Here is a 25001-nt window from a genome sequence, read left to right as displayed (position 1 = left end):
TGAAGTAGACATAGCCTTTCTTGTATGCCAAATTTCAGGCCCTAGATTTTTATTATATAGATGTGCAATACATAAAAGATAATATGTTTTTGCTAGACTAAGCATGTCCCTTAATTTACTTTACATTTCACTTTAGGGCTTCAAAATGTTTTCTTACTTTATCTTCTGTTTTTTCTCTTTTCTTTGTCTCCATATCTTGCCTACAGAAATCAGTACGTACATTTTCTTGTTGCTTTCATTGTGCCTTTTCAAGTAAACGATGATAACCTCCTTACCTCCAAAGCTTCTGCATGGTGCTCTATATTTTACATTAATTGAAATAGTTAAATAGTTACCTTTTGAAGGCTCTGAGCATCTTGAAGGTTTGGTATGAGTACCTGGGTGACTATTCAAAAACTAGATATGCAGACTTTCATGCTTTATATAAGCATCATTATTACTATTAATTTTCATTCTCAGCATGCATTCTTCTAGTAAGTACAGGTTTGTCACTTTCAGCATCATCCACACAAACCCATACCCTCATGCTAGCCAAGTGCTGTAATCCTAAAATCTGCTGATGGATTGTCAAAGACAGGACATTATCCACTGGTTGTATGTTGAGAGGAAAATGAGTAATTTGAAATTAAAAAAAAAAAAAAAAAGAAAAAATGTCCATGTGAAATTATTATGTCCACCTGAATAAAAAGAAAATATTTGCAGTTTACTGTTACTGGTTTTTAATCTGCTTTCAGTACATACAGAATTTTAAACTTGTGATCAGAATAAAGCCTTTTTCTAGTTGAGGCCATTATAATGAATTCAAGAATTAACTTCAATTCTAACCATGTTTCAGAAATTACTAATGGAAATTAACCAGCTTTTTTTAATGTAATATATTTCTCAAAATTAGATTTCTTTTAAAAAAGTATTGCATTCATAAGTGTATTTTCCTACAAGAAGTGTTTTCGATTAATATCATCCTGACTTGAACCTTAGTTACTGCTTCAAAATCCTGCTTTAAAACCTGCATTTGCTACTGTTGCTACTTTAACTTGAGTCTAAATATTCTTAAATTATCATAATCTCTTCAGGTAGCTTCCTGGTCTGTGTGTACCTCATAGTAGTATATACAATCACCTGAGTATTGTGTATGCAGAATTTTCTTGTATTTTGCTTATCATAGTGTATAATTACTCTCTGACACTACACTCTAAAACCCTGTCTTGTTCTTTCTTATGAAGTTGCTGATGCAGATTCCAGTATTAAAACCCTAGAAAAGGAAGCAGATCGCCTGCTAGATAAAATCAAGCCAATCAAAGAACTTCAGGATAATTTAGGGAAAAACATTTCTCAGATAAAAGAGCTGATAAGCCAAGCTCGGAAGCAAGCCAATTCGGTAAGCCCTCTTTCTCAGTAAGATGACCTTTTGAGTATTGATGGGATTTCTTTTTCCACTTTTCTGTTTCATTTCCATAGGGTGAATCAGTTCTAATTCTGAACATCTGTAAAGAGAGCAAATAATGGAGTATAATTCCTCTAGGTAAAAAGAGAATATTCTGATGATTTTCATTCTGTCTTGTTTCCTCATTTAAACATGTCCTTGTTAAATGGAAAGCATCCATAGGAATGTATCTGGAGAGGTTATTATTTAAGAAGTATTATGGATGATGGTATGGATGGTATGGCAGAAGAATCACATCATAATTGATTTTTTTGTGAAAATGACAGTGTATTTTTTTTGCCTTAGCACTGATATTAGGCCCCTGATTTCATTTCATTGAACTTATATTACCTGAGAATGACGCCATCTCAGACTCACTGAAATTGCTGAGTGCATTTGATTTTCATGTATTCTTGACTTTCATTGTCCAGTAGCAGTTCTGAAGACTTAAACTTGAGTAAAAATATATTTCTAGTCCTTTTAATGAGTTTGGTATCCATCTCCCTGACCCAGTAATACTGTAAACTCAAGGATCAGCTGCTTAATACTAAGGTGATTTAGTTTGTGAGCTAATGTAGCAAAAGAAAAAAAAAAAAATCTTGAAGATGCTACTTAAGAAAACTCCTGAAGAAATGGTTGAAAAAAATAATCTACAGAATAATAGGATCCTGGAAAAGAAGCATATTCCATCTATTCAATTAAATTTGCATGTGACAGGCTACAGTTACTACATGGGTTTGCTATATTCATCTTCTCTCTGTCTGAAGTGTTTCTGAGATAGGGAAATTGTGAGTTTGGTCATATAATGGATCTCCTTTTTGACAAAGTTTGCCCTAAGCATAAGGTGGTACTAGTATGCACATCTACTGTAATACATAAACATGTCTAGCTGGAATTGAAATACTAGTATACTGTAATTATGACTGTACTGGCATTATGAATGCAAACAGTACACTATTTTTATCTCTGCTCAGAGCCTGAGGAAACTAGCACACATATTCAGATGCATATATCACTGTGCTATGAAAATGAAACTTGGTTATGAATATCAACTCCATTAGGGGTTATGTAAAAGCAGTGATAGGCACAACTGTTGGTTTAAAAATAATTGTTAAAAGGTGTCTCAAATTGGCATAATCAAAGATATTAAAAGGAAAACTAGGTCATCCTGTCTACCCGACAGCAACGTGCTGGGATTCCTTTAGGAATGTTGCCTGTTTTTCTGGCTGCACATTCTACTTACAGGCTACCTCTACTGCTAGACTTCCAGTGCTGCTTGCACTAGACCGCTATACCTTCTAGCTATTTTCTAATCCATACATTTTGTCCTTTCAAATCGGAATGCCAGAAAGTGCTTTATTTCCTTTTTATGAACAAACACAGAGAGAAAATTCCATTCCTACTTCCTGTGCATAATCAAGCAATTCTCTGATGCATAACAGAGAAAAAGGAAGGAATTAAAAAAAAAGTATGATATTCTTATAATTATTTGGAGACAACTAAAGTTATTTCTGGAATAATAAGCAGTAAACTGAATTCTTTCTACTGTGTTTTTGTTTGAAGATCAAAGTGTCCGTGTCCTCTGGAGGCAATTGTATTCGCACATACAGACCAGAAATAAAGAAGGGAACATACAACACTGTCATTGTCAACGTGAAGACTTTAGTTGCTGACAATCTGCTTTTTTACCTTGGAAGTGCCAAGTTTGTAAGTCTGTCTCCTGCTTTTCATGTCAGGGTTGCTGGATCAGATCAGGCTACTGACAAATACAGAAGATGAGAAAGGCTTTTTTAAATTTATTTATTTATTTCTCCTAGAGGCTTCAAAGCAGTAGCAGAGGGCTATGATAATCTAGTCATTCACTGCCTTTGGTGTAAATATAGGGTCTTCTAAAATATGACCAGCAAATATTTCTTTTATATTTTTTGTTTTAACTAGATAGGAAATGGGAGACTTGTAAATGGACTACGTTACAGCTCTAAAATTCACAGTGCAACCAGGGTAATTTTGGAGCTGGTTGTGAGTTTTTGCTTGGGAATGAAGTAGCTAATCATCTTGCATCTGTAAAAGCTGCTATTTATTGTAATTTTAAGTCAAGACTAAAGTTCCAAGCATAATAATGATGAACGATTTAGTTTCCCATGAGCCCTGTAGCAGACTGACTTGTAGAATAATTGATAATAATGCAGTAAATTGGAAAAATAATCTAGTTCTAACATTTTGAACTGTGTATTTTATTTATGTAATATGAAACGAAGAGACTAGATGGCATTGTGTATTAGCCTAGTATCCTGACATTTTTCTGCCATCCAATGGATGTTTTACAAACAGTGTTACTCTGAGTTAAATCCTTCTCTTGATGGTTCAGTATTTACATTTCTGTAAATCCAGCAGCCATTTACTGCATATCACCGACAGAAGTAATTTGCCATCTTTGGCTGAAGATTCATTGTTTGAGCAAAGGAAAGCTCAATGAAAGGAAAAATGGAATCCCATTTTACAGCACTATGAGAATTAATGTTCATGCTTTACTATTTATGTATGGGTTTCTGATGCCTCATTAGACCTTCTGAAATGTGAAGGGTTCTGAAAAACTTAACTGAAGTATGAGATTGTTTCTGTTTTCATGTTTTCCATGTAGACTGATTTCTTGGCCATAGAGATGCGCAAAGGCAAGGTGAGCTTTCTGTGGGATGTGGGATCTGGTGTTGGCCGGGTAGAATATCCAGATCTGACCATTGATGATGGGTTTTGGTACCGGATTGAAGCCTCTAGGCAAGTATATATTCCACTTCCGTGATGTGGTTCCTAAAGAAAAAATGTCTAAATTTAACGAGTTCTGCCTCTAATTCACTGTCTTCAGGTTGGTATACCTCAGGTTTACATGGAAATATTTGCTATGTTTAAAGCATCAACTTTAAAAAAAAAAGATGATTTTGTAAATATGAGAAATTCTATTCTGGTTTAATGAAAGCTTTTGAACCTACATCCAATCATACCAAAAGTGTATACACTACAATTACTATTGAAATGTCAATTATTCCATGACAAGAACTTGTTTTCTTCACATAGTTCCCCACTAGCGTAAAATCTATGACTGCTTATATTCCCTTCTGTTTACCTTCAACTCGGTTCCTTTTAAAATCAGTTACAGGTTTTGGCACTCAGATATTATTTTCTCCTTGAATTTCAAAGAGGGGCAGCTTTTCTGAGTTTCTGGTCTTAATACAGTAGTACAAATGAATTGTGTGTCATACACCAGTATCTTGATTCTTACTCGAAATGCCATTTCCATGGGCAGACTGTCTGTTAAAACCAGAGATATTTGAAAAGATACAGTTTATGAAAACTCAAAGATGAAATATTCTGGAAAGTTAAACTATACTTTGTAATTTGAGCTCAGCTGTTGAGTGCTTTTGACCTTTAGAAATATAAATACCTTAATAAGCAAATTTCACATTTGTTAGTTGAAGCTTATATTTCCCATTCAAATAGCAAACACATGACACATGATGTAATAATTACAGGGTACAGATTGCATAACTTTATATCCTTTATCTTCTTCTGAAGAGATTTTAGTAATTTAGATAACATAATCTATAGTGCAATTTGATTTGAAGCTAATTCCTCCTGCATCATTGTAGTTAATTTCACATAGTATTAAATATAGAACTGATAACGTAGAAAATGAGAGAAAGGAGAAAGAAAACAAAGCACTCTAATGCCAGTTACATCCATAGCTCTCAGAGGAGAAAATGGCATCCAGTTTAAATAACGTAGTGAAATCACAGAAATCAGCCTTTCAGAGCAGAGAATTAAAATAAAATTATGGCACCATCTCTAGAAGCTGGCTTAGTGAAACTTTATTTTGCTAGGAAAAAAATAAACTTGGATACTTATATGAATTATTGAAATCTTTACCAGTTTATATTATGCATACAACAACAGCTTCACAGCACAATAATGACAGACTTTCATTTACAAGAAAGCTGCTTCAGCAGAATATAGAGCCAAGACACAGTATAAAAATTCACACAGCCTACAAAAGCACATGGCCTATTAAGCTGGTTGCTCTGGATGTATAGGGTGTCCATGCCGTTAGTTTTGCACAAACTGTTGTATCAGCAATTTAGAACAATTACAGCTGCACAAATCTGAAGTACAGAGCATTGTTTAGGACAATTACATTGCAGACACATTAGTTAGATTTGTGGGGCAAAGAGAAGAGCTTGGGACTGATTTTGCATTCTCAAAGCGGACTTCGTAAATCACATAACCTACAGAAGAATCTTTGACTTTGAGCATTTTAGTCCATTTTATAACTCTCCTCTGCCTTAATAAGCTATTGGAGAGCTTCACTCATTTCATTCCCTCACATTTTTTCTCCAGATTTCTGCTCACTTCCAGCCACAAACTTTTTCAGCAACCTGACACAGCTGCCTGAACAGCTGGAGCAGGGCATCCACTTAGAATGGGGACATACGATGAAAATCTGGTCTTGCTGAATCTTGCCATTGATTTTAGTGGTGAAGGGCCTTGACACAAATAATCATGATACGGCAGGTTTAAAGGTTGAAAGCAGTTCTTAGTCAAGGATCCCAAAGGACCTTAAAAAGAAAAGCTGTAGTGTCACAGAGGTTGTGAAATTCTCAAGGTCACTCAGCATACTGAATGAAATCTACCTATAACAAAGTTGACTGTTGAGTAATGATCAAAGATGTTCAGTTAATGTTTGCACTAAAGTTTCCAGTGAATTAAGACTAAATTGATTATTACTGCATCTGTTTTTCAGGGACATTTTTAATGTTCACCACATTTTTATTTAAAGCACACTAATACTTTGAATTTTATTGTAAATGCAGAGGTTATCATGAAAATATTTTTTGTTATGGTATTGAAATAAAATTTGTATATTCCTATAGGAATTCCCTATACTTTGATGGTACACAAATTTAACAAATATCACTTAGAGAGTCACTTAACCTTCTTACAGAGGCAAATGTGATTGACATCAAGAACTGCAATCAAAGTATCAATTAGCAAAGGAAAATCTGGCATAACAGTATGTGACAAAATGATTTAAAGCAGGTTTGCAACATGCAGACAATGTCAGTTTTGTGAAACAGTCAAATGGATGACAGTATTTTTGAGACTTGCTAGACCAACGAAACAATGTCACTTGACTTCAGCAGGCCTCAGTTAGGAGCAGGACCTGATTACTTGTGATTTTAACCAAGTGTGATTTAATTATTACCATTGTTTTAATTGTTAATGACAGAGTTTAAGCAGCAGCCTTCGTTTTAGGACAAAGGATGATTTAATCACAAGAAGTTCACCATAAACACATCCAGCTCAACTCAGCAAGAATTCAGTCTTAAACTGCTGTGGCTATTCTAAGCCATATTTTCCACTGAATATTTTTTGTGCCCTCAAGGGGTCAAGGACCAGACGTTCCTGCATGATATTTTGAAATCTAATGTTGATGACTTACAAAAGTACTGTGTAAATTTAAAAGTCTAATTGGGTAGTCAGCAAAATACTGCATGTAATCTAAAAAATAGGTAGTCGGTCTTGATAGGTACACATTCTTTGTAAACTGTTATGGAAAAAGAAAGTAAGGTTTATTTAAAATGGTGTATTTCTGCATTCAGTATCAAGCATATAAGTTAGAAAGTTCCATTTAATATTGGTATCCATGCTGAGAGCTTCATTGCTGGTTATGGTTGCCAGATCACACATGATAAGTATTTCCAAATTAATATGGCAGTGGTCATGGGAAATGCAACATCATATTAAAAAAATTAGATAAAGCAGCAATTTGTAAAGTTATCCAGAAATCCACAGTATGTGATCTCCTTCTGCCTATCTCATCTCCCAGTCACTCCTCTACCACATTGTGAAACATACAAGATACTTATCTTCACATGACAGGATTTGGGTCACACCCCATGCTTGTGTCTACGGTCATTATTTTGGCCACATAAGAAGCTATGTGTCTTGATAATAGTCCATCTCTCTGGGATGAAATATTAATTTATGATTTGGCTATAAATGCCTAGTAGTTTACTTCTATTAGGTAATTAGTAAGCTTTCTATAGAAAGCTACTATCCATACTGCTGTAAAATAAAGTAATATTAAGAGAAGAATTGCAAAACATTCAAAATTATTTCAGTTTCCTCTGAAATACCTTTCAGTGTACCTGCAAGATTAGGAGGAATCATCTCTCTGCGCATTCTGTTCCTTCTATTGTAAAAATACGCCTGCAAACTCTTTCCATGCAAGTAACTATATTAATATAACCTAAGGAGTAGAAAACAAACTGCTGCCATTAACAAATGGCAAATTCTGGTGTTGTTGTTACCATCAATATTTGATATGATTTACAGTGGACACTGAGGTAACATCCTTAAACACAGCAGGGTTTGGGCCTGTTTGATAAGAAGCCAGAGACCTCCACTGCAGAAAATGCAAGCCTTGTGCATCACAGTAAAGGAAATTGAAGAATTATCACATGATCATTCATTTCAGTTCAAGTATAATTTAACAAACCTTATGAAATTCAGAAATACAATGTGGAATCTTGCCCAAATCATTTGTTACATCAAGAAACAATTACTTCACACTAATTTCATCACAAAAACTTTAAAAATACATTTCTTTGGTTTTGTCAGTGAAAGTTCCACTTCATCTTTATAGTGAATTTTGTTCAAAAAGGACACTGAGGTGACAAAAAACCTGGTTCTGAGATCATGTCTTTAACTTATGCAGGCATAGGAATCTGTTCATTTGTGTTGCAATGGAGCATAATCTAATCAGTAATAGATGCCTCTATTAGAAGATACCATCTAAAATTGATGTTTCCTATGTTTGTTTTAACTACCAACTCTGTATGCTTATTTTGTTAAAATCTCTAGGACTGGGAAAAATGGCACAATATCAGTGAGAGCTCTGGGTGGTCCTAAATCCAGCATTGTGCCAGCCACTTTCAGTGCTGTCTCTCCACCTGGATATACCATTCTGGATGTGGATGCTAATGCCCTGCTGTTTGTTGGTGGTTTAACTGAAAAAATAAAGGTAATGTCTTGTCTGGCGCTACTGTATTAACTGGCTGTTTATGTGAACCATTTTTGTTGTTGCTTACAATAGAAATAGTAAACTTTAGTATACTGACATCATTGTAGTAAGTGCTTTGGTAGCAAATAGTGTGTGTGCACTCTTCAAACACTATTGGGATTTGCCTAGATAGGTAGGTGCACAGACCTGAAGTTTCTCTGTCCATGCTGTTAACTTCTAATCACAAGCCTGGTGGCTGACTGTATTGATGCAGCATGTAGCCCAAACAACTAATTCCTAATTTAATTTTATGGTCCAACTTCCTAGTTTTTAAAAAGTTCAGCTTTCTGACTTGGGAATATGTGGAAAGTCGTATTCCATTCTTATATAGAAGAGCATGCGCACACATTTTGAGAGAATCAAAGACAAAATCAGGGGATACAACAAGAATAGAAAATGTAGATTCCATTTGCTTGAAATCAGTGTCTTGAATACCAGCTTTAGCTTCAAAGTTATCCATTTGTTTTGGAGCGCTGTCAGGTAACTTCATTTTAGAACTTGATCACAGCTTCTGCACGCACAGGAAAGCAATCCTGAGCAGGCTTGCACAACTACCAGCTAACTTAACTGAGATATCTGGCTTTGAAAAGCAATCAGAGGAACAGGAAATAATTTCATGAGATTTGGGGCTAGGAAACTGCAAGTCAGTCTATATTCATACAATACAATCATACAATCGTTTACATTGGAAAGGACCTTAAAGATCATTGATACCCAGCCATTAACCTAGCACTGTCAAGGCCACCACTAAATCACATCCCTAAGTGCCATATCGACACATGTATTCAATACCTCCAGGGATGGTCATTCAACCACTTCCCTGGGAAGCCTGATCCAATGCTGGGCAATGCGTCCAGCCTGGCCTTGAACACTGCCAGGGATAGAGCATTCACAGCTTCTTTGGGCAACCCATTCCAGTGCCTCACCACCTTCACAGTAAAGAACTTCCTTCTTATATCCAATCTAAACTTCCCCTGTTTAATAAACTCGTTATCCCTTGTCCTGTCACTACAGTCCCTAGTGAAGAGTCCCTCTCTGGTATCCTTATAGGCCCCCTTCAGAAACTGGAAGGCTACTATGAGGTCTCCACGCAGCCTTCTCTTCTCCAGGCTGAACAGCCCCAACTTTCTCAGCCTGTCTTCATACAGGAGGTGCTCCAGTCCCCTGATCATCCCTGTGGCCCTCCTCTGGACTTGTTCCTTGTCCATCCAAGGAGGTCTCCTGGCCCTTCTGCTGCACTTCCTTCTAGTTGGGATGCAACACTCCTGTAGCAGGTGATCCTTGAATGTCAACCAAGAGTCTTGAGCTCCCCTGCCCTCTAGGGCTTTATCCCATGGAACCTTCCGAAGCAGGTTCCTGAAGAGGCCAGAGTCTGCTCTCCTGAAATCCAGAGCAGTGAGCTTGCTGCACACTCTTCTCACTGTCCTGAGGACCTCAAATTCAACCATCTCATGATCGCTGCAACCAAGGCTGCCCTGGAGCGTCACATTCCCAATCAGCCCTTCCCTGTTGGTGAGCATGAGGTCAAGCATGGCACCTCTCCTTGTCAGCTCCTCTATTACTTGCAGAAGGAAGTTGTCTTCCACACAACCAAGGGACCTCCTGGATTGCTTGTGCCAGACTGTACTATCCCTCCAACCGATACCAGGGTGGTTGAAGTCTGCCATGAGGACAGGGGACTGCGAGTGTGAGGCTGTTGGTATCTGTCTATAGAGCACTTCATCCACAGAGTCCTCTTGATCAGGCAGTCTATAACAGATCCCCACAGTAATGTGCCCCATAGCTGTTCTCCCTATTAGCAGAACTCAGATCTACTCTTTGTTTTATCTGAAATGAATCCATAAAAAGACACTAACATTTTCAGGTGCTGAAGATGCAGATGCAATGAATCTTGAGATTTTCTGTTGCACTTCAAGGGTGTAAATAACTGCCATGCATTTTCTTCTATATAATTTGATATCGTGGGAAATAGGCAAAGAAGTGAATTGAATAATTTCTTGGAGGATTACATATTGGGAAAAACAGCCTTTCTGTCAGCTTTTCTACTTTCTTAAAGCCTTAAACAGAGGTTCTGGTTTACTCTTTACTTCCTGCTTTCTATCTAGAGGTGACTAAAGGTATTTGCTTTCTTCTGTTAGTGCTAAACAAAAAACTTCAAAACATATTTCTAAAACAAATGAATCATCAGTTGCTTAAAGTTGATCTGTACCACAGAGATTAGTGACACACAAACAAAATGGCCTCATCGGCTTTCTGCACCCTGTCCCTTTGATCCCCTTTTTCAAAGGGAATGGAAATAAAGCAGGGAGAGGTGTTTTATCTACACCTAATTTACTTCTCAGCTTTCTTTCATTCTTGGGTTTTTTGCTAAATAGGTAAATTTTAATTTCTACTGTTTTTTTCACCAGTATCAAATTTAAATGCATTGGCATTATATCCTATTATTTACTTGCTGTAATAACTCACATAGTGGAAAAAACATTCCACTCAGCTGAATCAGGACTATTCAGTGATTGCAGTGCTATGCAGCTGCAGTAACCAAAGGGCCAAATAAAATGAGTCCATAGAGGCCATTGGGCATCTGTGCATCTGCCCACCTCACTAAAATGCTTAACTGTCAGAGTCAGACTGCAGGCTTGGGAACACAGACTGGCTCAGGTAACAATCACAAGTGCCAGAGTTTATGATTAAACAAGTAATTTTATTGTTCTGCATTTAGAAAGGCACCTGAGAAGCTGACTTCTATAACACTTAAATTTTGTTGGCTCACTTAAGACCCTAGAAAATGTGTGGTCAGGTAGGTTTTAGCTTATTGTCTTTGGGTGATGCCTCAAAAAAGTCATGAGCCTTCAACCTCAGATGCCAGCCTAAACCCAAACCTTATTTTAATTTTATTTTAGATTTGACTTTTGTATTATCAGAAGGCAGCTGGGGCAAGCACTGAAAGAGTAATACCATTTATATGTATAGCTCTAGAACATCAAACCTCCCAGACCAGAGCTTTCATCTTAATTCTACTTTCAAAAAAATTACTGTGTTTACATTAAGAATCCAGAGAATCAAAGATGCTAAAGAAATTCAGCAAGAGCTGTTCTGTGCCACAGCGTAGTCTTGTGCCTAGTCCTAATTTCTGCAGCAAAGCTGTCACATTAGACTAATAAAAATGCGTGTTTTACTTGACGTCATCTCTGTGTTTAAGTGTTAGAAATATTCTACTGTTAAGATCTCTTAGTATTACAGTTTAATGTAGAAAAAGTGAGACAAAAGTGTGAAGAGAGATCATAAGTACTCAGAGTAACCAGGCCCCAAAACTGGTGCCTACTGCTCCAATAAAAGATGGTACCACTCAGGTTTTGGCCACATCCCTTTTTGTATGCATCATTACCATGTATTCAAAATAAGGCTCATTTTCAGTTTTTAAAAACATCTTTCATCTAACTTGAGTAGAAGACTATGGTACTTAGATGTCATGAATTTCTCAGAAGTGACATTAAGTTCATACTTGTTGCTAATTAAAACCTTCCCAGTTACCCTGGGAAGTATCACTGGTGCATTAAGTCTTTTGAGTCATACTTTTCCTTGAATATTTTCAAGTTGCACTTCTCCATATTCTCTTGCAAGATCTTAATGTTTGCAGTTGCTGTATGGAAAACAGCAGGTGTTTGTCTATCGCAGATAGCTAAGTGTATAGATTTTTAATCAGCTTATATTGATGAAGTGAAATTTAAATGAAACTAGGTATTTTTAGAAGGGTAATTTTGAGATGAGTACTCTGTGTACTGTCAAATATTACTACCTTGATGATGGTACCATGTTATGATCTAATGAACACTACCCCCATGTGCATGACCCTAGCTTAATGAGTTTTGATGTGATATGAATTTTAATTGTTTTGCCATCTGCACTTTCTTCTGCATCCAAAGTTCAGCATGAACTTTCCAGGGGTAGCCAGTTAAGTTCAAATTTGGTCTTTTAGCCTCAGTTATCTGCTCAATTTCCAGGTTTTTAAGCATTAAGTGCAGTAGAAATACTTTGCTTATATTGTACTGTGGGCAGGAATCCTCATAGTCCTTCCTATGAAGTCTTAAATTAAAACCCAGATACACCTTGAACAAGTGAGAGTGGACAGCTCTCTCTATAGCCATGAAAGCTGATAATGACGTGGAAGCCAGGGCACCTCTTTGTTCACCAGGAGTCATTGTGCCTAGGCCTTTCCCAGAGTCCAAATATAAATGGGTTTTCTGTTTTAACTGAGAGAAAGTTTAGCTCACACTTTTGCTCATAATTCCCATGTAGAAGGGCTTTTCAGATTAAATATTACTCTTGATATTTAAAATAATAAGCATCTTTTAGTATTTGTGATTTTCATACCAGTTATACTTTCAGACACAGTAGATCCTTCAGATTGAATGCTAAGAGGTCTGTGTTTTCTGTTACAGAAGTCAGATGCTGTAAGAGTCACCACCTTCACAGGCTGCATGGGTGAAACCTTTCTAGACAGCAAGCCCATAGGACTGTGGAATTTCAGAGATATTGAAGGTGACTGCAAAGGATGTGCTGTCAGGTAAGTAAAGCACTGACTGTTTCAAAAGCTTCAAAAGCCAAGGGCTCTTCTACAGAGGCACTACCTGATACTACAGCATAGTCCTGTAAATTTTCACGTAAAGAAGACAGGTAGTGGCTCTCTCACATCCTTGTTTATAGCTTTCACAGTGACCCACTACATGAAAGCAGAACTGTTCTGTTAGATGCTCCTGGTTTTTAGTGAATTTCACAGTATCAGTATATGGTATAGAGCTCACTCTGCATTAGGTAAAATAATTCTAGACCTAGTCATGGGAATTAAGAGTAGGCAACTTTTCAAACTACCAGCCTAGTTTGACAGCCTGCTAAGGCTTAGCCCTTTGAAAGTGATGGAAATTCCAGTTGTGAGTTGGAACAATTTTGGAAATACCTGAGGATTTCCGTGACTACAACTGTAGGCCCTTAACACTTAGGTGGAAATTTAAGGAGAGTGATAGTGGATAGATGTATGCACTTCAGTTCCAGTCAAGTCCTAATGGAAATGCCTAGACCTTTATGCCCATCTCTGCCTACATGTGATTTTCTCATTTCTCAGTGATAGTGTAGATCTGCTTGCTTGGAGTGGGGGATACATGAGAGAGAGATTTAAACAAAAAAAAAGAGAAAAACAAAACAAACAAACAAAGACATCTAGATTTGAGATTTGTAGAAAACCGTATCAAAATCTCCTCTTACATCATCCAATTGTTCCAGTACCAGAGTCCTGTTATCCTGCAAAATTTAATTGAAAAACTTCACTGTTAAATGTAGATATGGAAGGTGAGAGAGCTACATTCAAGATCCTCACATGTTGCATGAAGATAAATGGAAAACATGTTCCTGGCCAATATTACACCTGTAGGCCCTCTGTTCAAATTCAGTTATGTTTGTGATTAAATCAGAAGATTGCCGTCTTTCAGCTATCTGATCTGTGTGGCAAAAATGGACAAAGAGTCTACCATAAAAATCGTATCAAACAAACTGATCTTTTTTGTTTTATAATGACAGCAATGCCAAAAACTGTAGAAGCAGTGATGCTTCTGCTCTTGTAATATTTGTAATTTGTCGGTAGATAGACTTGCATTTTCCAGGGTTTTCAGTCTGGGGTGCTGCAGAAGTTATAAAATAACTAACAATTAAAAAGCCAATACTTATTACAAGAAGAAAGAGTACATAATGCTATTTTACACTGAGGATTGCAAAATGAGTCATTACAAACCATGAAATATATACAACATAGTCCTCTTCTATCTCCCTCCCAGATGTCCTTTTCTGTTGGACAGCTGGTAAGCTTACCTTACGATTACAGAGAGGTATTCTTTCACTCCCCTAGCCCCCCGCTTCTTTTTCTTTTAACTTCATATGGTAAGGGAAAATGGTTGGAATTGCCCCTTTTCAGCCCACAGGTGGCAGACGGCGAAGGGACAGTCCAGTTCGATGGTGACAGCTATGCCATGGTGAGCCGCCCAATCCGCTGGAACCCCAATATTTCTACAGTCATGTTCAAATTCAGGACCTTCTCATCAAATTCCCTGCTGATGTATCTTGCTACTGATGACTTGGTAAGAACAGCCAGCTAACTTTCACACTCCTTACAGGTTTCATGACATCTTTGCAGTGGCTGAATTAAATGTATTATAAAGACAAACAGTAATTCAATGTAACACTATCCTAGTATAATGTTACCTGGTATGATGCTTCTCTGCTGTCCAAGTGAAGACAAATGTTATAGTGTGGAAGTCGACCACCTAGTGTTTACTGAATAGGGAGCACTATGTTAGACTGACAGGAACTCCATCTTTTCTGAAATTATTAATTTTCATTCATCCAAAATGTTTACCCATGCAAACATTGTGAGTTGGGGTTGTATGTTCATAAGTTAAAATATCATGGTGTGAGGACAGAACAAATATGGGAAGAAACAAGTCTTAGAAATCCTACTGATATAAAGAAAAGGTTTGTGGTTAATGTAAAGGGCATTAAAAGGGAACTGAATGGTGAAACAAACAGGATGTGATGGTGATGATGTTTTCATAAGGTCTACAAATGTCCCCTTTTATAGCTAAAATTGAGAATAGAAACATTGGTTATAAAGCTGTTCAAGGTTTTTATTCATGTACACTATCAAATGTGTGTAGATAACAAGGAGTTATTTTTAAAGACGTCTGTCCAGATCCTCACATGAATCAAGAATAACTCAGCTTCAGCATTCCTGATCCATATTGATTTGCACGCCTGACTGGGAACAGATCCCTTTCATTAGGCGTTTGATATGGGCCAGAAATTATGTACAGCATTTCTCACTGATGTCTTGAAGACTTACCAAGCACTCAGTATTTTCATAGAATCATACAATTATTAGGGTTGGAAAGGACCTTAAGATCATCAAGTTCCAACCCCCCTGCCGTGGGCAGGGACATCTCATGCTAAATCATATCACCCAAGGCCTCGTCCAACCTGGTCTTGAACACTGCCAGGGATGGAGCATTCACAACCTCCCTGGGCAACCCATTCCAGTGCCTCACCACCCTAACAGGAAAGAATTTCCTTCTTATATCCAACCTAAACTTCCCCTGTTTAAGTTTTAACCCATTACCCCTTGTCCTGTCGCTACAGTCCCTAATGAAGAGTCCCTCTCCAGCATCCCTATAGGCCCCCTTCAGATACTGGAAGGCTGCTATGAGGTCTCCACGCAGCCTTCCCTTCTCCAGGCTGAACAGCCCCAACTTCCTCAGCCTGTCTTCATACAGGAGGTGCTCCAGTCCCCTGATTATCCTCGTGGCCCTTCTCTGGACTTGTTCCAACAGTTCCATGTCCTTTTTATGTTGAGGACACCAGAACTGCACACAATACTCCAGCTGAGGTCTCACAAGAGCAGAGTAGAGGGGCAGGATCACCTCCTTCGACCTGCTGGTCACGCTCCTTTTGATGCAGTCCAGGATACAGTTGGCTTTCTGGGCTGCAAGCGCACACTGCCAGCTCATGTTCATTTCATCATCAACCAGCACCCCCAAGTCCTTCTCTGCAGGGCTGCTCTGAATCTCTTCTCTGCCCAACCTGTAGCTGTGCCTGGGATTGCTCCGACCCAGGTGTAGGACCTTGCACTTGGCATGGTTAAACTTCATGAGGTTGGCATCAGCCCACCTCACAAGTGTGTCAAGGTCCCTCTGGATGGCATTCCTTCCCTCCAGCGTATCAACTGAACCACACAGCTTGGTGTCATGGGCAAACTTGCTGAGGGCACACTCAATCCCACTGTCCATGTCACCAACAAAGATGTTGAACAAGACTGGCCCCAACACCAATCCCTGAGGGACACCACTCGTTACTGGTCTCCAGCCGGACATTGAGCCATTGACCACAACTCTTTGTGTGCGGCCATCCAGCCAGTTCTTTATCTCCCGAGTGGTGCATCCATCAAATTGATGTCTCTCCAATTTAGAGACAAGGATGTCGTGTGGGACAGTGTCGAATGCTTTGCACAAGTCCAGGTAGATGACATCAACTGCTCTACCCATGTCCATCAGTTCAGTAACCCCATCATAGAAGGCCACCAAATTGGTCAGGCAGGATTTCCCCTTAGTGAAGCCATGCTGGCTGTCACCAAGCACCTTGTTGATTTTCATGTGCCTTAGCATGCCTTCCAGGAGAATCTGCTCCAAGATTTTGCCAGGCACAGAGGCGAGACTGACTGGTCTGTAATTCCCCGGGTCATCCATTTTCCCCTTCTTGAAAATGGGGGTTATATTTCCCTTTTTCCAGTCATTGGGAACTTCACCTGACTGCCATGATTTCACAAATATGATGGCCAGCGGCTTCGCAACTTCATTTACCAGCTCCTTCAGGACCCGCGGATGGATTTCATCAGGTCCCATGGACTTGTGCACGTTCAGATTTTTAAGATGGTCTCGAACCAGTTCCTCTCCTACAGTGGGTGCAAGGTCTTCATTCTCACAGTCCCTGCATCTGCCTTCCAAGACTTGGGTGGTGCAGTCAGAGCCTTTGCCAGTGAAGACCGAGGCAAAGAAGTCATTGAGAACCTCAGCCTTCTCCAAATCCTGTGTAGCCAGGGCTCCCGAGAGCTTCCTGAGGGGGCCTACATTCTCCCTAGTCTGTTTTTTATTTGCTATGTACCTGTAGAATCCCTTCCTGTTATCTTTAGTACCTCTAGCTAAGTTTAATTCTAACTGAGCCTTAGCTTTCCTAACCTGGTCCCTAGCTTCCCAGACAACATCCCTGTACTCTTCCCATGCCACCTGTCCTTTCTTCCACTTATTATAAGCCTCTTTATTCAATTGAATTTTCCTCAGGAGCTCCTTATCCATTCAAGGAGGTGTCCTGGCCCTCCTGCTGCACTTCCTTCTGGTTGGGATGCAACACTCCTGAGCTTGCAGCAGGTAATCCTTGAATATCAACAAAGAGTCTTGAGCCCCCCTGCCCTCTAGGGCTGTATCCCATGGAACCTTCTGAAGTGGGTTCCTGAAGAGGCCAAAGTCTACCCTTTTGAAGTCCAGGGCAGTGAGCTTGCTGCACGCTCTTCTCACTGTTCTGAGGATCTCAAATTCGACCATCTCATGATCGCTGCATCCAAGGCTGCCTTGGAGCATCGCATTTCCAACGAGCCCTTCCCTGCTGGTGAGCACAAGGTCAAGCATGGCACCTCTCCTTGTCGGCTCCTCTATTACTTGCAGAAGGAAGTTGTCTTCCACACAACCGAGGAACCTCCTGGATTGCTTGTGCCGGGCCGTACCGTCCTTCCAACAGATGTCAGGGTGGTTGAAGTCACCCATGAGAACAAGGGCCTGTGAGCGTGAGGCTTTTCCTATCTGTCTATGGAGTGCTTCATCTGCAGGTCCCTCTTGATCAGGCAGTCTGTAACAGATCCCCACAGTAATGTCTCCCATAGCTGTTCTCCCTTAAACCCTGACCCACAAACTCTCTGTTGACTGCTCACCTGTCCCCAGAGTTCCATACTCTCCAGCCTATCCCTAACATAAATTGCTACTCCCCCTCCCCGCCTGCCAGGCCTGTCTTTCCTAAAGAGCCTGTAACCTTCCATTCCAACACTCCAATCATAGGAGCCATCCCACCATGTTTCTGTGATGCCTATTATATCATACCCCTGTAGATGTGCACACATCTCTAATTCTGATTTTTACAAAAACTGTATTTGTGCAAATCAGTCTTATTTCAGATTCCTATATTTTGGGAAAAATTATGAGAACTGATGAAATTATCAAGGAGAAGGATGCTCCTCCTGACTGACTATAGTAAAAGATAACGTTTTATTTTGATAATGAAGTACTTACATAGTTTTTCTAATTAACTTTTATAATTGACTATTGAGAGTATAATTAATGTACTTATTTTAATGATTTTGTATAATTATTATTAATTTATGTCATTTTCTAGAAGAAATTATTTACTGGAATTTCTTGAAAACACTGGGAGCTGGAAGGCAACTGGTCACTAATAACTCTTGATCTCATGAGATATTGCCCCACTGTATAAAAACTTAGAGGATGCTCTTTCCAGTGATGCATGGACAGACATGCATAAACATTCAGAACACTGAGTTTCATTTCACTTTTTTCCTCTTAACATGAATTTTTGTTCATATACATCGTATCACAGTTTTACATAAGTATTCAGCACATGGTAAAATATTTTCATTCTTCCTAGATCTGAGCACAGATGGAAACGGCCATGAGCAAAATCATAATTAAACTTGAAATTTCTCTGATGCATTCATGTCCTGGGTCATAGTTCCACCATTACCTACCTAATGCCTTTCATGCTATCCAGTTCCCTGTCTACTTGTTTTGCTTTTTTTGTATCCTGTCTGCCCTTTTTCTGTAGATACTGCAGCTTATACCATGGCTCGTCAGCCACCTCCAGTTACTACCATGATGGTGGCGTCAGCGGTTGATGAGAACAACAGTTCATAGCTCTCTGTTGTTCCACCAGTAAAGATTATTCTCTGTAAACTCTGGTAAAACAAGCCCATTTTACCATTTTTACTATTCTTGTTTCTGCCTTGCAAGTTTAAATCTGGCTGAGGCTTGTAGTAAATGCACTAGTTGTAGTATAGACATGTTCTTAAAGGTTAGTATTAGTTTCAGGTAATCATAATGTGCATTTCTGTCTTCAATCTAAGAAAATAAAAGTACAGACATGCCATCAAAACTCCAGCTAAGTTGTTGTTAGCAGAATTCTAAGTTAGCAATCCAAAGGAGGAGTAAAGGGGAAAAAAGAACTGCTTGACAGCAGACTTCTGTACATTACAGTCCTGGGCAGTAAATGCATAAGTAGATTTTTTTAAAAAGCTTGAAAAAAGTTTTCTATTGTTACCCAGGAAAAAAAAGTGTTTATTTAATGTCATATACATCTTATCAAAATTAACAAGAATCATAATTGTGTGTCTAATCCTTTTCATTAACAGAAGGATTTCATGAGTGTAGAACTCAGTGGTGGACATATAAAAGTCAGCTATGATCTGGGTTCAGGTACAGCGTCTGTTACCAGCAACCAAAATCATAATGATGGCAAATGGAAATCTTTCACCCTGTCAAGAATTCAAAAGCAAGGTGAGTTCCTGTGGTGTCAATGCAATGTCACATAATTGTAATTTATAAATGCCATTCAAACAGATCCTGTGTTTATAAAAAGAGATACAAGCACAGAAGTTAAAGGAAAATTAATCTGCTTACAGCAAGGTACAGTAAAGTCTATCCCTCATTCAGTTCTCTGTCACTCTTGAAAAAGGTAGTTTGGTTTCCAATTTTGTACATCCCTTCTGTCTTTTAAGGCAATTATTAGTCAGTTGCTGCTACAAGACACTGACTTGTGGGGAGAGCTTCTAGTAGAGAATGCTCTTCCTCCCATACTCCCACTGCTCCTTCCTCTCCAAAGATTATACATTACCTCTTTTAGCCAGTCTTCCCCTTTGAAATCTGGTTTGATTGACAGGTCTTTCATCTCCAGACTCACTCTATTCCATCTCTAAACCAGAAATCAGGCTAGTCTTTTTATTTTATTTTTTTTTTTGTTAGAAGAAAGGTTCATTTCATTTCTTGGGGCGGGGAGGGGGTGGTGCAGTTTATCAGAAATCTCTTGCATTTAACTGACTGAATTAAAAAAAAAAAAAAAAAAAAAAAAAGACCCTTTCTTTGCATCCCTATGGTAGAGTATCCCTTTTTTCCTTGAGGGCAGCTCAGCATTTTTCACTGTGTTTTGTCTCTCTCATTTAACTTTGTATTCTGTATTAATCCATACGTTAAAAATATACATGAAACAAGGATTTAGATAGGATGGTTTCATGTAGTTCATCACTGACTCCAGGCTGAGATTAGACATGACAGCAACTGACTGCTTTGTGTCTGAAAATGTTTTAGAGTGACTGATCACCAGTCTCTAAGGCACATAATGACAATGCTTAACAAACTTTTGCACTAAAAAATCCTGCTCAAGTGACAACCTTTGGACTGAAATCACAAATTAAATGTAAAATTATCTTTTCTGTCTTGACTTTATCCCAGAGTGTTAGCTCCAAATTACATTGACATAAAGAATATACCAAATTGAAAGAGGTTTAGAGAACAGATAAAAATAAAGCATACAGAATAGCTTTTTGGGTTGTTACGGAAACAGAGGAAAGTGCAGGTCTCTTCCCCTGCCCGTAACTGACAATTTGGAAATCCAGTGTTTTAACTGCAAAACACAACCCTCTTTGCTTCTCCCCTCATCTGCTAACCCTCCGAGTATTTCTCTGTTGTTTTCTTAAGACATCATTGTTCATGTCTGATATTTTGAAACTAATCTCAAATGTTTTCCAGCCAACATATCAATTGTAGACATAGACACCAATGAAGAAGAGACCATAGCAACAACTTCTACAGGCAGCCACTTTGGGCTCAACTTGAAAGGGCATGAGAAAATCTATTTTGGGGGATTGCCAACCCTGAGAAATCTTAGGTAATGTGGTTCAAACCAATTACTGTTGGTAAGGGGATGTTCATGCAGTGTAATCTTATTCTCTGTATTTACTTGTAAAGTCCACTTACAGTAAGTGAATGGTGAGTTCCTGGTTTACCCGATATATTGCCACAGCAGACCAATGCTTTGTTTTTGTATGTTGTGTACTTCAATGTATTTCACACAGTTCACATTACACAAACACAATGGGAATAGCAGTAACGGTGCAGCCCATTTTTCTGATGCTGTATTCCTAGTGTTTATTTTTAAAATGTTGCATAATATATAATATTAAATTAATTGTAATTGTATTAATTATTAATTGATAAAATTAATTCTAAACTTTAACAATCTTTAATAAACTTAAAAAATGGGATGCAGCTACTTGAATTTAGTGACTATAGTACATGGCTTTAAATAGACCAAAAATCTTACTTAAGGTTTCAATGAATAATCAGCAGCTTTGCAGTGAAAAGAACAAGAGAATTCTGTGCTACAATGAACAGATGAGCAACACAGAAAGAAGCCCGTTAATCTATGCCAGCTTTAGCTACATGGCATAATGACAGCCTTGAATTGGTCAGTGCACAAGGAACTGTTCTGATTAGTCCACAGGCAACTAAAAGAATGGACATACTTGTTAATTTATTAGGTTAATAGCTGACCTCTGATGTCAAATCACCCAGCAATAAAAAGATCTGTTTTACTCATGAAATGTAACACTATATTATGCAATTGTAAAGTCACACTAGTGCATAACAAAATGTCTAGAGTAATTATCTTCCACTTCCTTTGTGGTTGCTTATAAAGTCAGTGTACAACAGATACTGGGACCTGAGGTAACCATTTTGCCTACAGCTATGATTCATCAGTCGTTGGGGCAAGATGAATGTTATGGTAAATTAGAATGAAAAACAGTGAAAGCTACTGCAAACAATAGACACTGAGGTACCCCTGACTTTGTAATTATCAGGTCTTGTCACCTCTGCCAAATTCTTTTACATAGTTTACTTTTACTCACAACCAAGTATAGCAACAAATTACAAAGGCTGTCTGATATATTACATTTTAAGGTAACTGTTTGCAGAGTAACCTTGTGAATTATTACAGCCTGCTGGTGTATATGTAATCTCACCATCTATTATGTATTGTTTGTAGATGATGTATATCTGTTTTACTGTGAAATATTTAAACCTAATAAGTATCATTCACTACAATTAATATAATTTTCTTTTTCTTCTTCTTTCTCTCTCACCCTAGTATGAAAGCAAGGTAAAAATAATCAGATTACTTGCATGACTTGCATGTGTCTAGTAAGTGCAGCTTGAGAGCACAGGCGGCAATGCAGAAGCAGCGTGTCGGCAGTATTTATACCAGCTGTTATGCTAAGGTTGTTAATTCAGCAACTTGCTCCTGCTGCAACAAGCAAAGCTGCTCCCAAGTGCTTAACGCTGCCATGTTATATGCTGTGCACACACCTACACAAACAACCTTTCTTTTCCTTGCACAGCTGCTTACTTGAGCTGTGTTTGTTTATGACACTGGTATGTGTCCTAAGCAAAACTATGGCAAGCTGTATTGCCAAGTTTGGTTCTGACCTCCAGGCTGCAATAGCGATGTAGTCCTGGGTCAGGCAAGGAGCACTACCTCAGAGGCAGTGGAAGAGTTACTGACGGTAGGAAAGCGAGGTGCAGATACTTGTGAAATTTGCCACTTCTGAGTTTAAGAACAGAAGAATGAGGCAGGAATATGGGAGTTCACTTATTTCTGATTATGTTTTCAGTTTGCAACTATTTGTGTCCATTACTTTCACTTTGATATGCTCAGATATAAATTCAATTTCACAGTGTTTTGCAGCTTAATTCCTGGTTTCAACTGGAAAAATGCAGCTTCATGCAACCCCACTTTCCAATCCTGGGAAACATTATTTCCTCCCAAGCTCCAAAAATCTTTGCTTGTGTTCCCTTGAAACTGATCCTAGTTTGGCCAAAAAAAAGAGGCCAAGAATTTATGACAGTTCTGAGTGAACTTGGACCTTATTTTGTATGCTTTGGAAGGGAACAAGGGGAAAATGAAGTCTTAAAAAGCATCAAGCAAGCGTTCAATGTTTGCAAGGACCTAAAGTTCATACAGTTTGGGGATTATAACAGCAACTTTCAAGACCAGGTTGGACGAGGCCTTGAGTGATATGGTTTAGTGTGAGGTGTCCCTGCCCATGCAGGGGGGGTTGGAACTTGATGATCTTAAGGTCCTTTCCAACCCTAACTATTCTATGATTCTATGATTCTATTCTATGAACTGCTTGTAACGGGACAGTGAGAGAGCAGGGCAGAAAGGGGGTAGGAACGTGAATGGCAAAGACAGGAGAGTGTGGGCACTGCTGAGAAAGGTATAACTGTTTAACTGCTGGGAAGATGAGTCTATAAAGGAACTGGGGAAGAGCTAGAAAATAAAAAAATTGAAAATGAAAGGTGACCCTAAGTACATGATTGTAAGTAAAGAAGAATATGGATTATTTTAGTAAACCAGACGCTTACTTTAACTTATACACCACGCTTGCTAGGATGGCTGTAATACACATTATGGCTTTCAGTACCACAACATGCAGCTGAATAGTATCTGTGCAAAATATTTTTATTTTGTAATTAATGATATCTTCATGGTATGAATGGCAGCTTTTTTTTTTTTTTATTTATGATTCTATGACTTTATAAGGCTTTTCATCTTGCAAGCCTGGTTCAGATGCCACCAGCAATTGCAGTCTCACTCTAGTCTTCACAGGCCTGGGAAATCATACTTTTGCATTCAAGCGTGCCAACTCTGGTCTTACTTTCAGGGGTTTTCTCATTTCTTCTGTCAACTAGCTGATAAGCCAAACCATAGAACTCTGCAATTGTACTGCAGTATATTTCTGTCTTGGATGGATAGTTAGGTTCTGTAACAAACCCAGTTGTTTTGTTTTCTTTAACTGCCTGAGAAAGTCAAATGTATTGCTGTGTCATAAGCAATATGCATACAGCAGTTTTCATAGGAAAGATACTAGTAATATAAATACGTAGAAAACAAATCCCAGTCCCCCTGAACATAAAGAATTCCTAAAATATTTTTTAAAAGTCAAATCAATTTTTTTTGTTTTCAGTCTTTGGCAAAGACTTCATCCAAAATGTTTGCATGCTGCTGAAGTTCCTATTTCATTAGGATCTAGCATGCAAAAAAATGAAAGAAACGTCTGTCTTCCAGTTAAGGTGTTTCATTGTTATTCTTTCCTAGTTTGCATCTTTCTGCTTTGCCTAGGGAAAAAATACGTATTTATTTCATAACTCAGTGTATTTAAACACCAAATGTGACAGCAGTACTTTACAAAACAAAGAAAATTCAAAAAAAAAGGAAAAAAATGGTAAAAAGGACTGTTGTCAACTGGAGAGGAGATGAGAGGAATCTTCTGTTACATCTTTGAGAGATGCAAAGCAGAGTGTGATATGTGCTGATGGGTGGTAGAAGGCAGGATATATTCATGTGAGTGTATGTGTGTATAGAAAAAAATAAGCATCTGTGCATCTGAAAGTGCATGTGTGTGTGTCTGTATGACTTTGTTCTCCCTAAACTCTATTTTTGAAAACACATTATACTTCTAACATTTTTTTTAGGCCTGAAGTGAATTTACAGAAATATACAGGTTGTCTCAAAGAGATTGAAATTTCAAGGACGCCATATAATATATTGAGTAGTCCTGATTTTGTTGGCCTAACCAAAGGATGTACACTAGAGGTTAGTCTGACTTCCTTGTATTTTGGTCTTACTGGGCATAAATGCTTTCTAGTTTCTGATCTTATGGTATAACATATTAATTGTATAATGCACATTCAGAAGCACATAGGGATCTAAGCTGAAAATCAGAATAGTTACATTAAAGATGAATAAGTCTGA

At 38.3% G+C, this 25001-nt stretch overlaps 1 protein-coding gene across 6 annotated transcripts in view; it reads left to right on the top strand.

Annotated features, from left to right (window-relative positions):
- LAMA2 (laminin subunit alpha 2) overlaps window positions 1–25001 on the top strand; it is a 370092-nt gene that overhangs the window by 318626 nt on the left and 26465 nt on the right. For 4 of the 6 annotated variants that reach the window (XM_062632337.1, XM_062632336.1, XM_062632335.1 and 1 more), the window contains 10 exons: window positions 1224–1378; window positions 2987–3130; window positions 4065–4198; window positions 8339–8498; window positions 12977–13101; window positions 14500–14662; window positions 19543–19687; window positions 20936–21074; window positions 22335–22346; window positions 24722–24842. In XM_062632337.1, the coding sequence (XP_062488321.1) occupies window positions 1224–1378; window positions 2987–3130; window positions 4065–4198; window positions 8339–8498; window positions 12977–13101; window positions 14500–14662; window positions 19543–19687; window positions 20936–21074; window positions 22335–22346; window positions 24722–24842 (1298 nt within the window). The remainder of the gene's footprint in view (window positions 1–1223; window positions 1379–2986; window positions 3131–4064; window positions 4199–8338; window positions 8499–12976; window positions 13102–14499; window positions 14663–19542; window positions 19688–20935; window positions 21075–22334; window positions 22347–24721; window positions 24843–25001) is intronic. The other 2 variants (XM_062632338.1, XM_062632334.1) reach the window with 1 other exon arrangement.

The sequence above is a fragment of the Pezoporus occidentalis genome, unplaced genomic scaffold (genome assembly GCF_034315485.1).
Source record: "Pezoporus occidentalis ecotype Australia unplaced genomic scaffold, CSIRO_AGI_Poc_V1 ctg39, whole genome shotgun sequence".
In the NCBI taxonomy this organism is placed as follows: Eukaryota; Metazoa; Chordata; class Aves; order Psittaciformes; family Psittacidae; genus Pezoporus; species Pezoporus occidentalis.
Note: the sequence above shows the minus strand (reverse complement) of the source record. Positions and strands in the feature narration are given on the sequence as shown.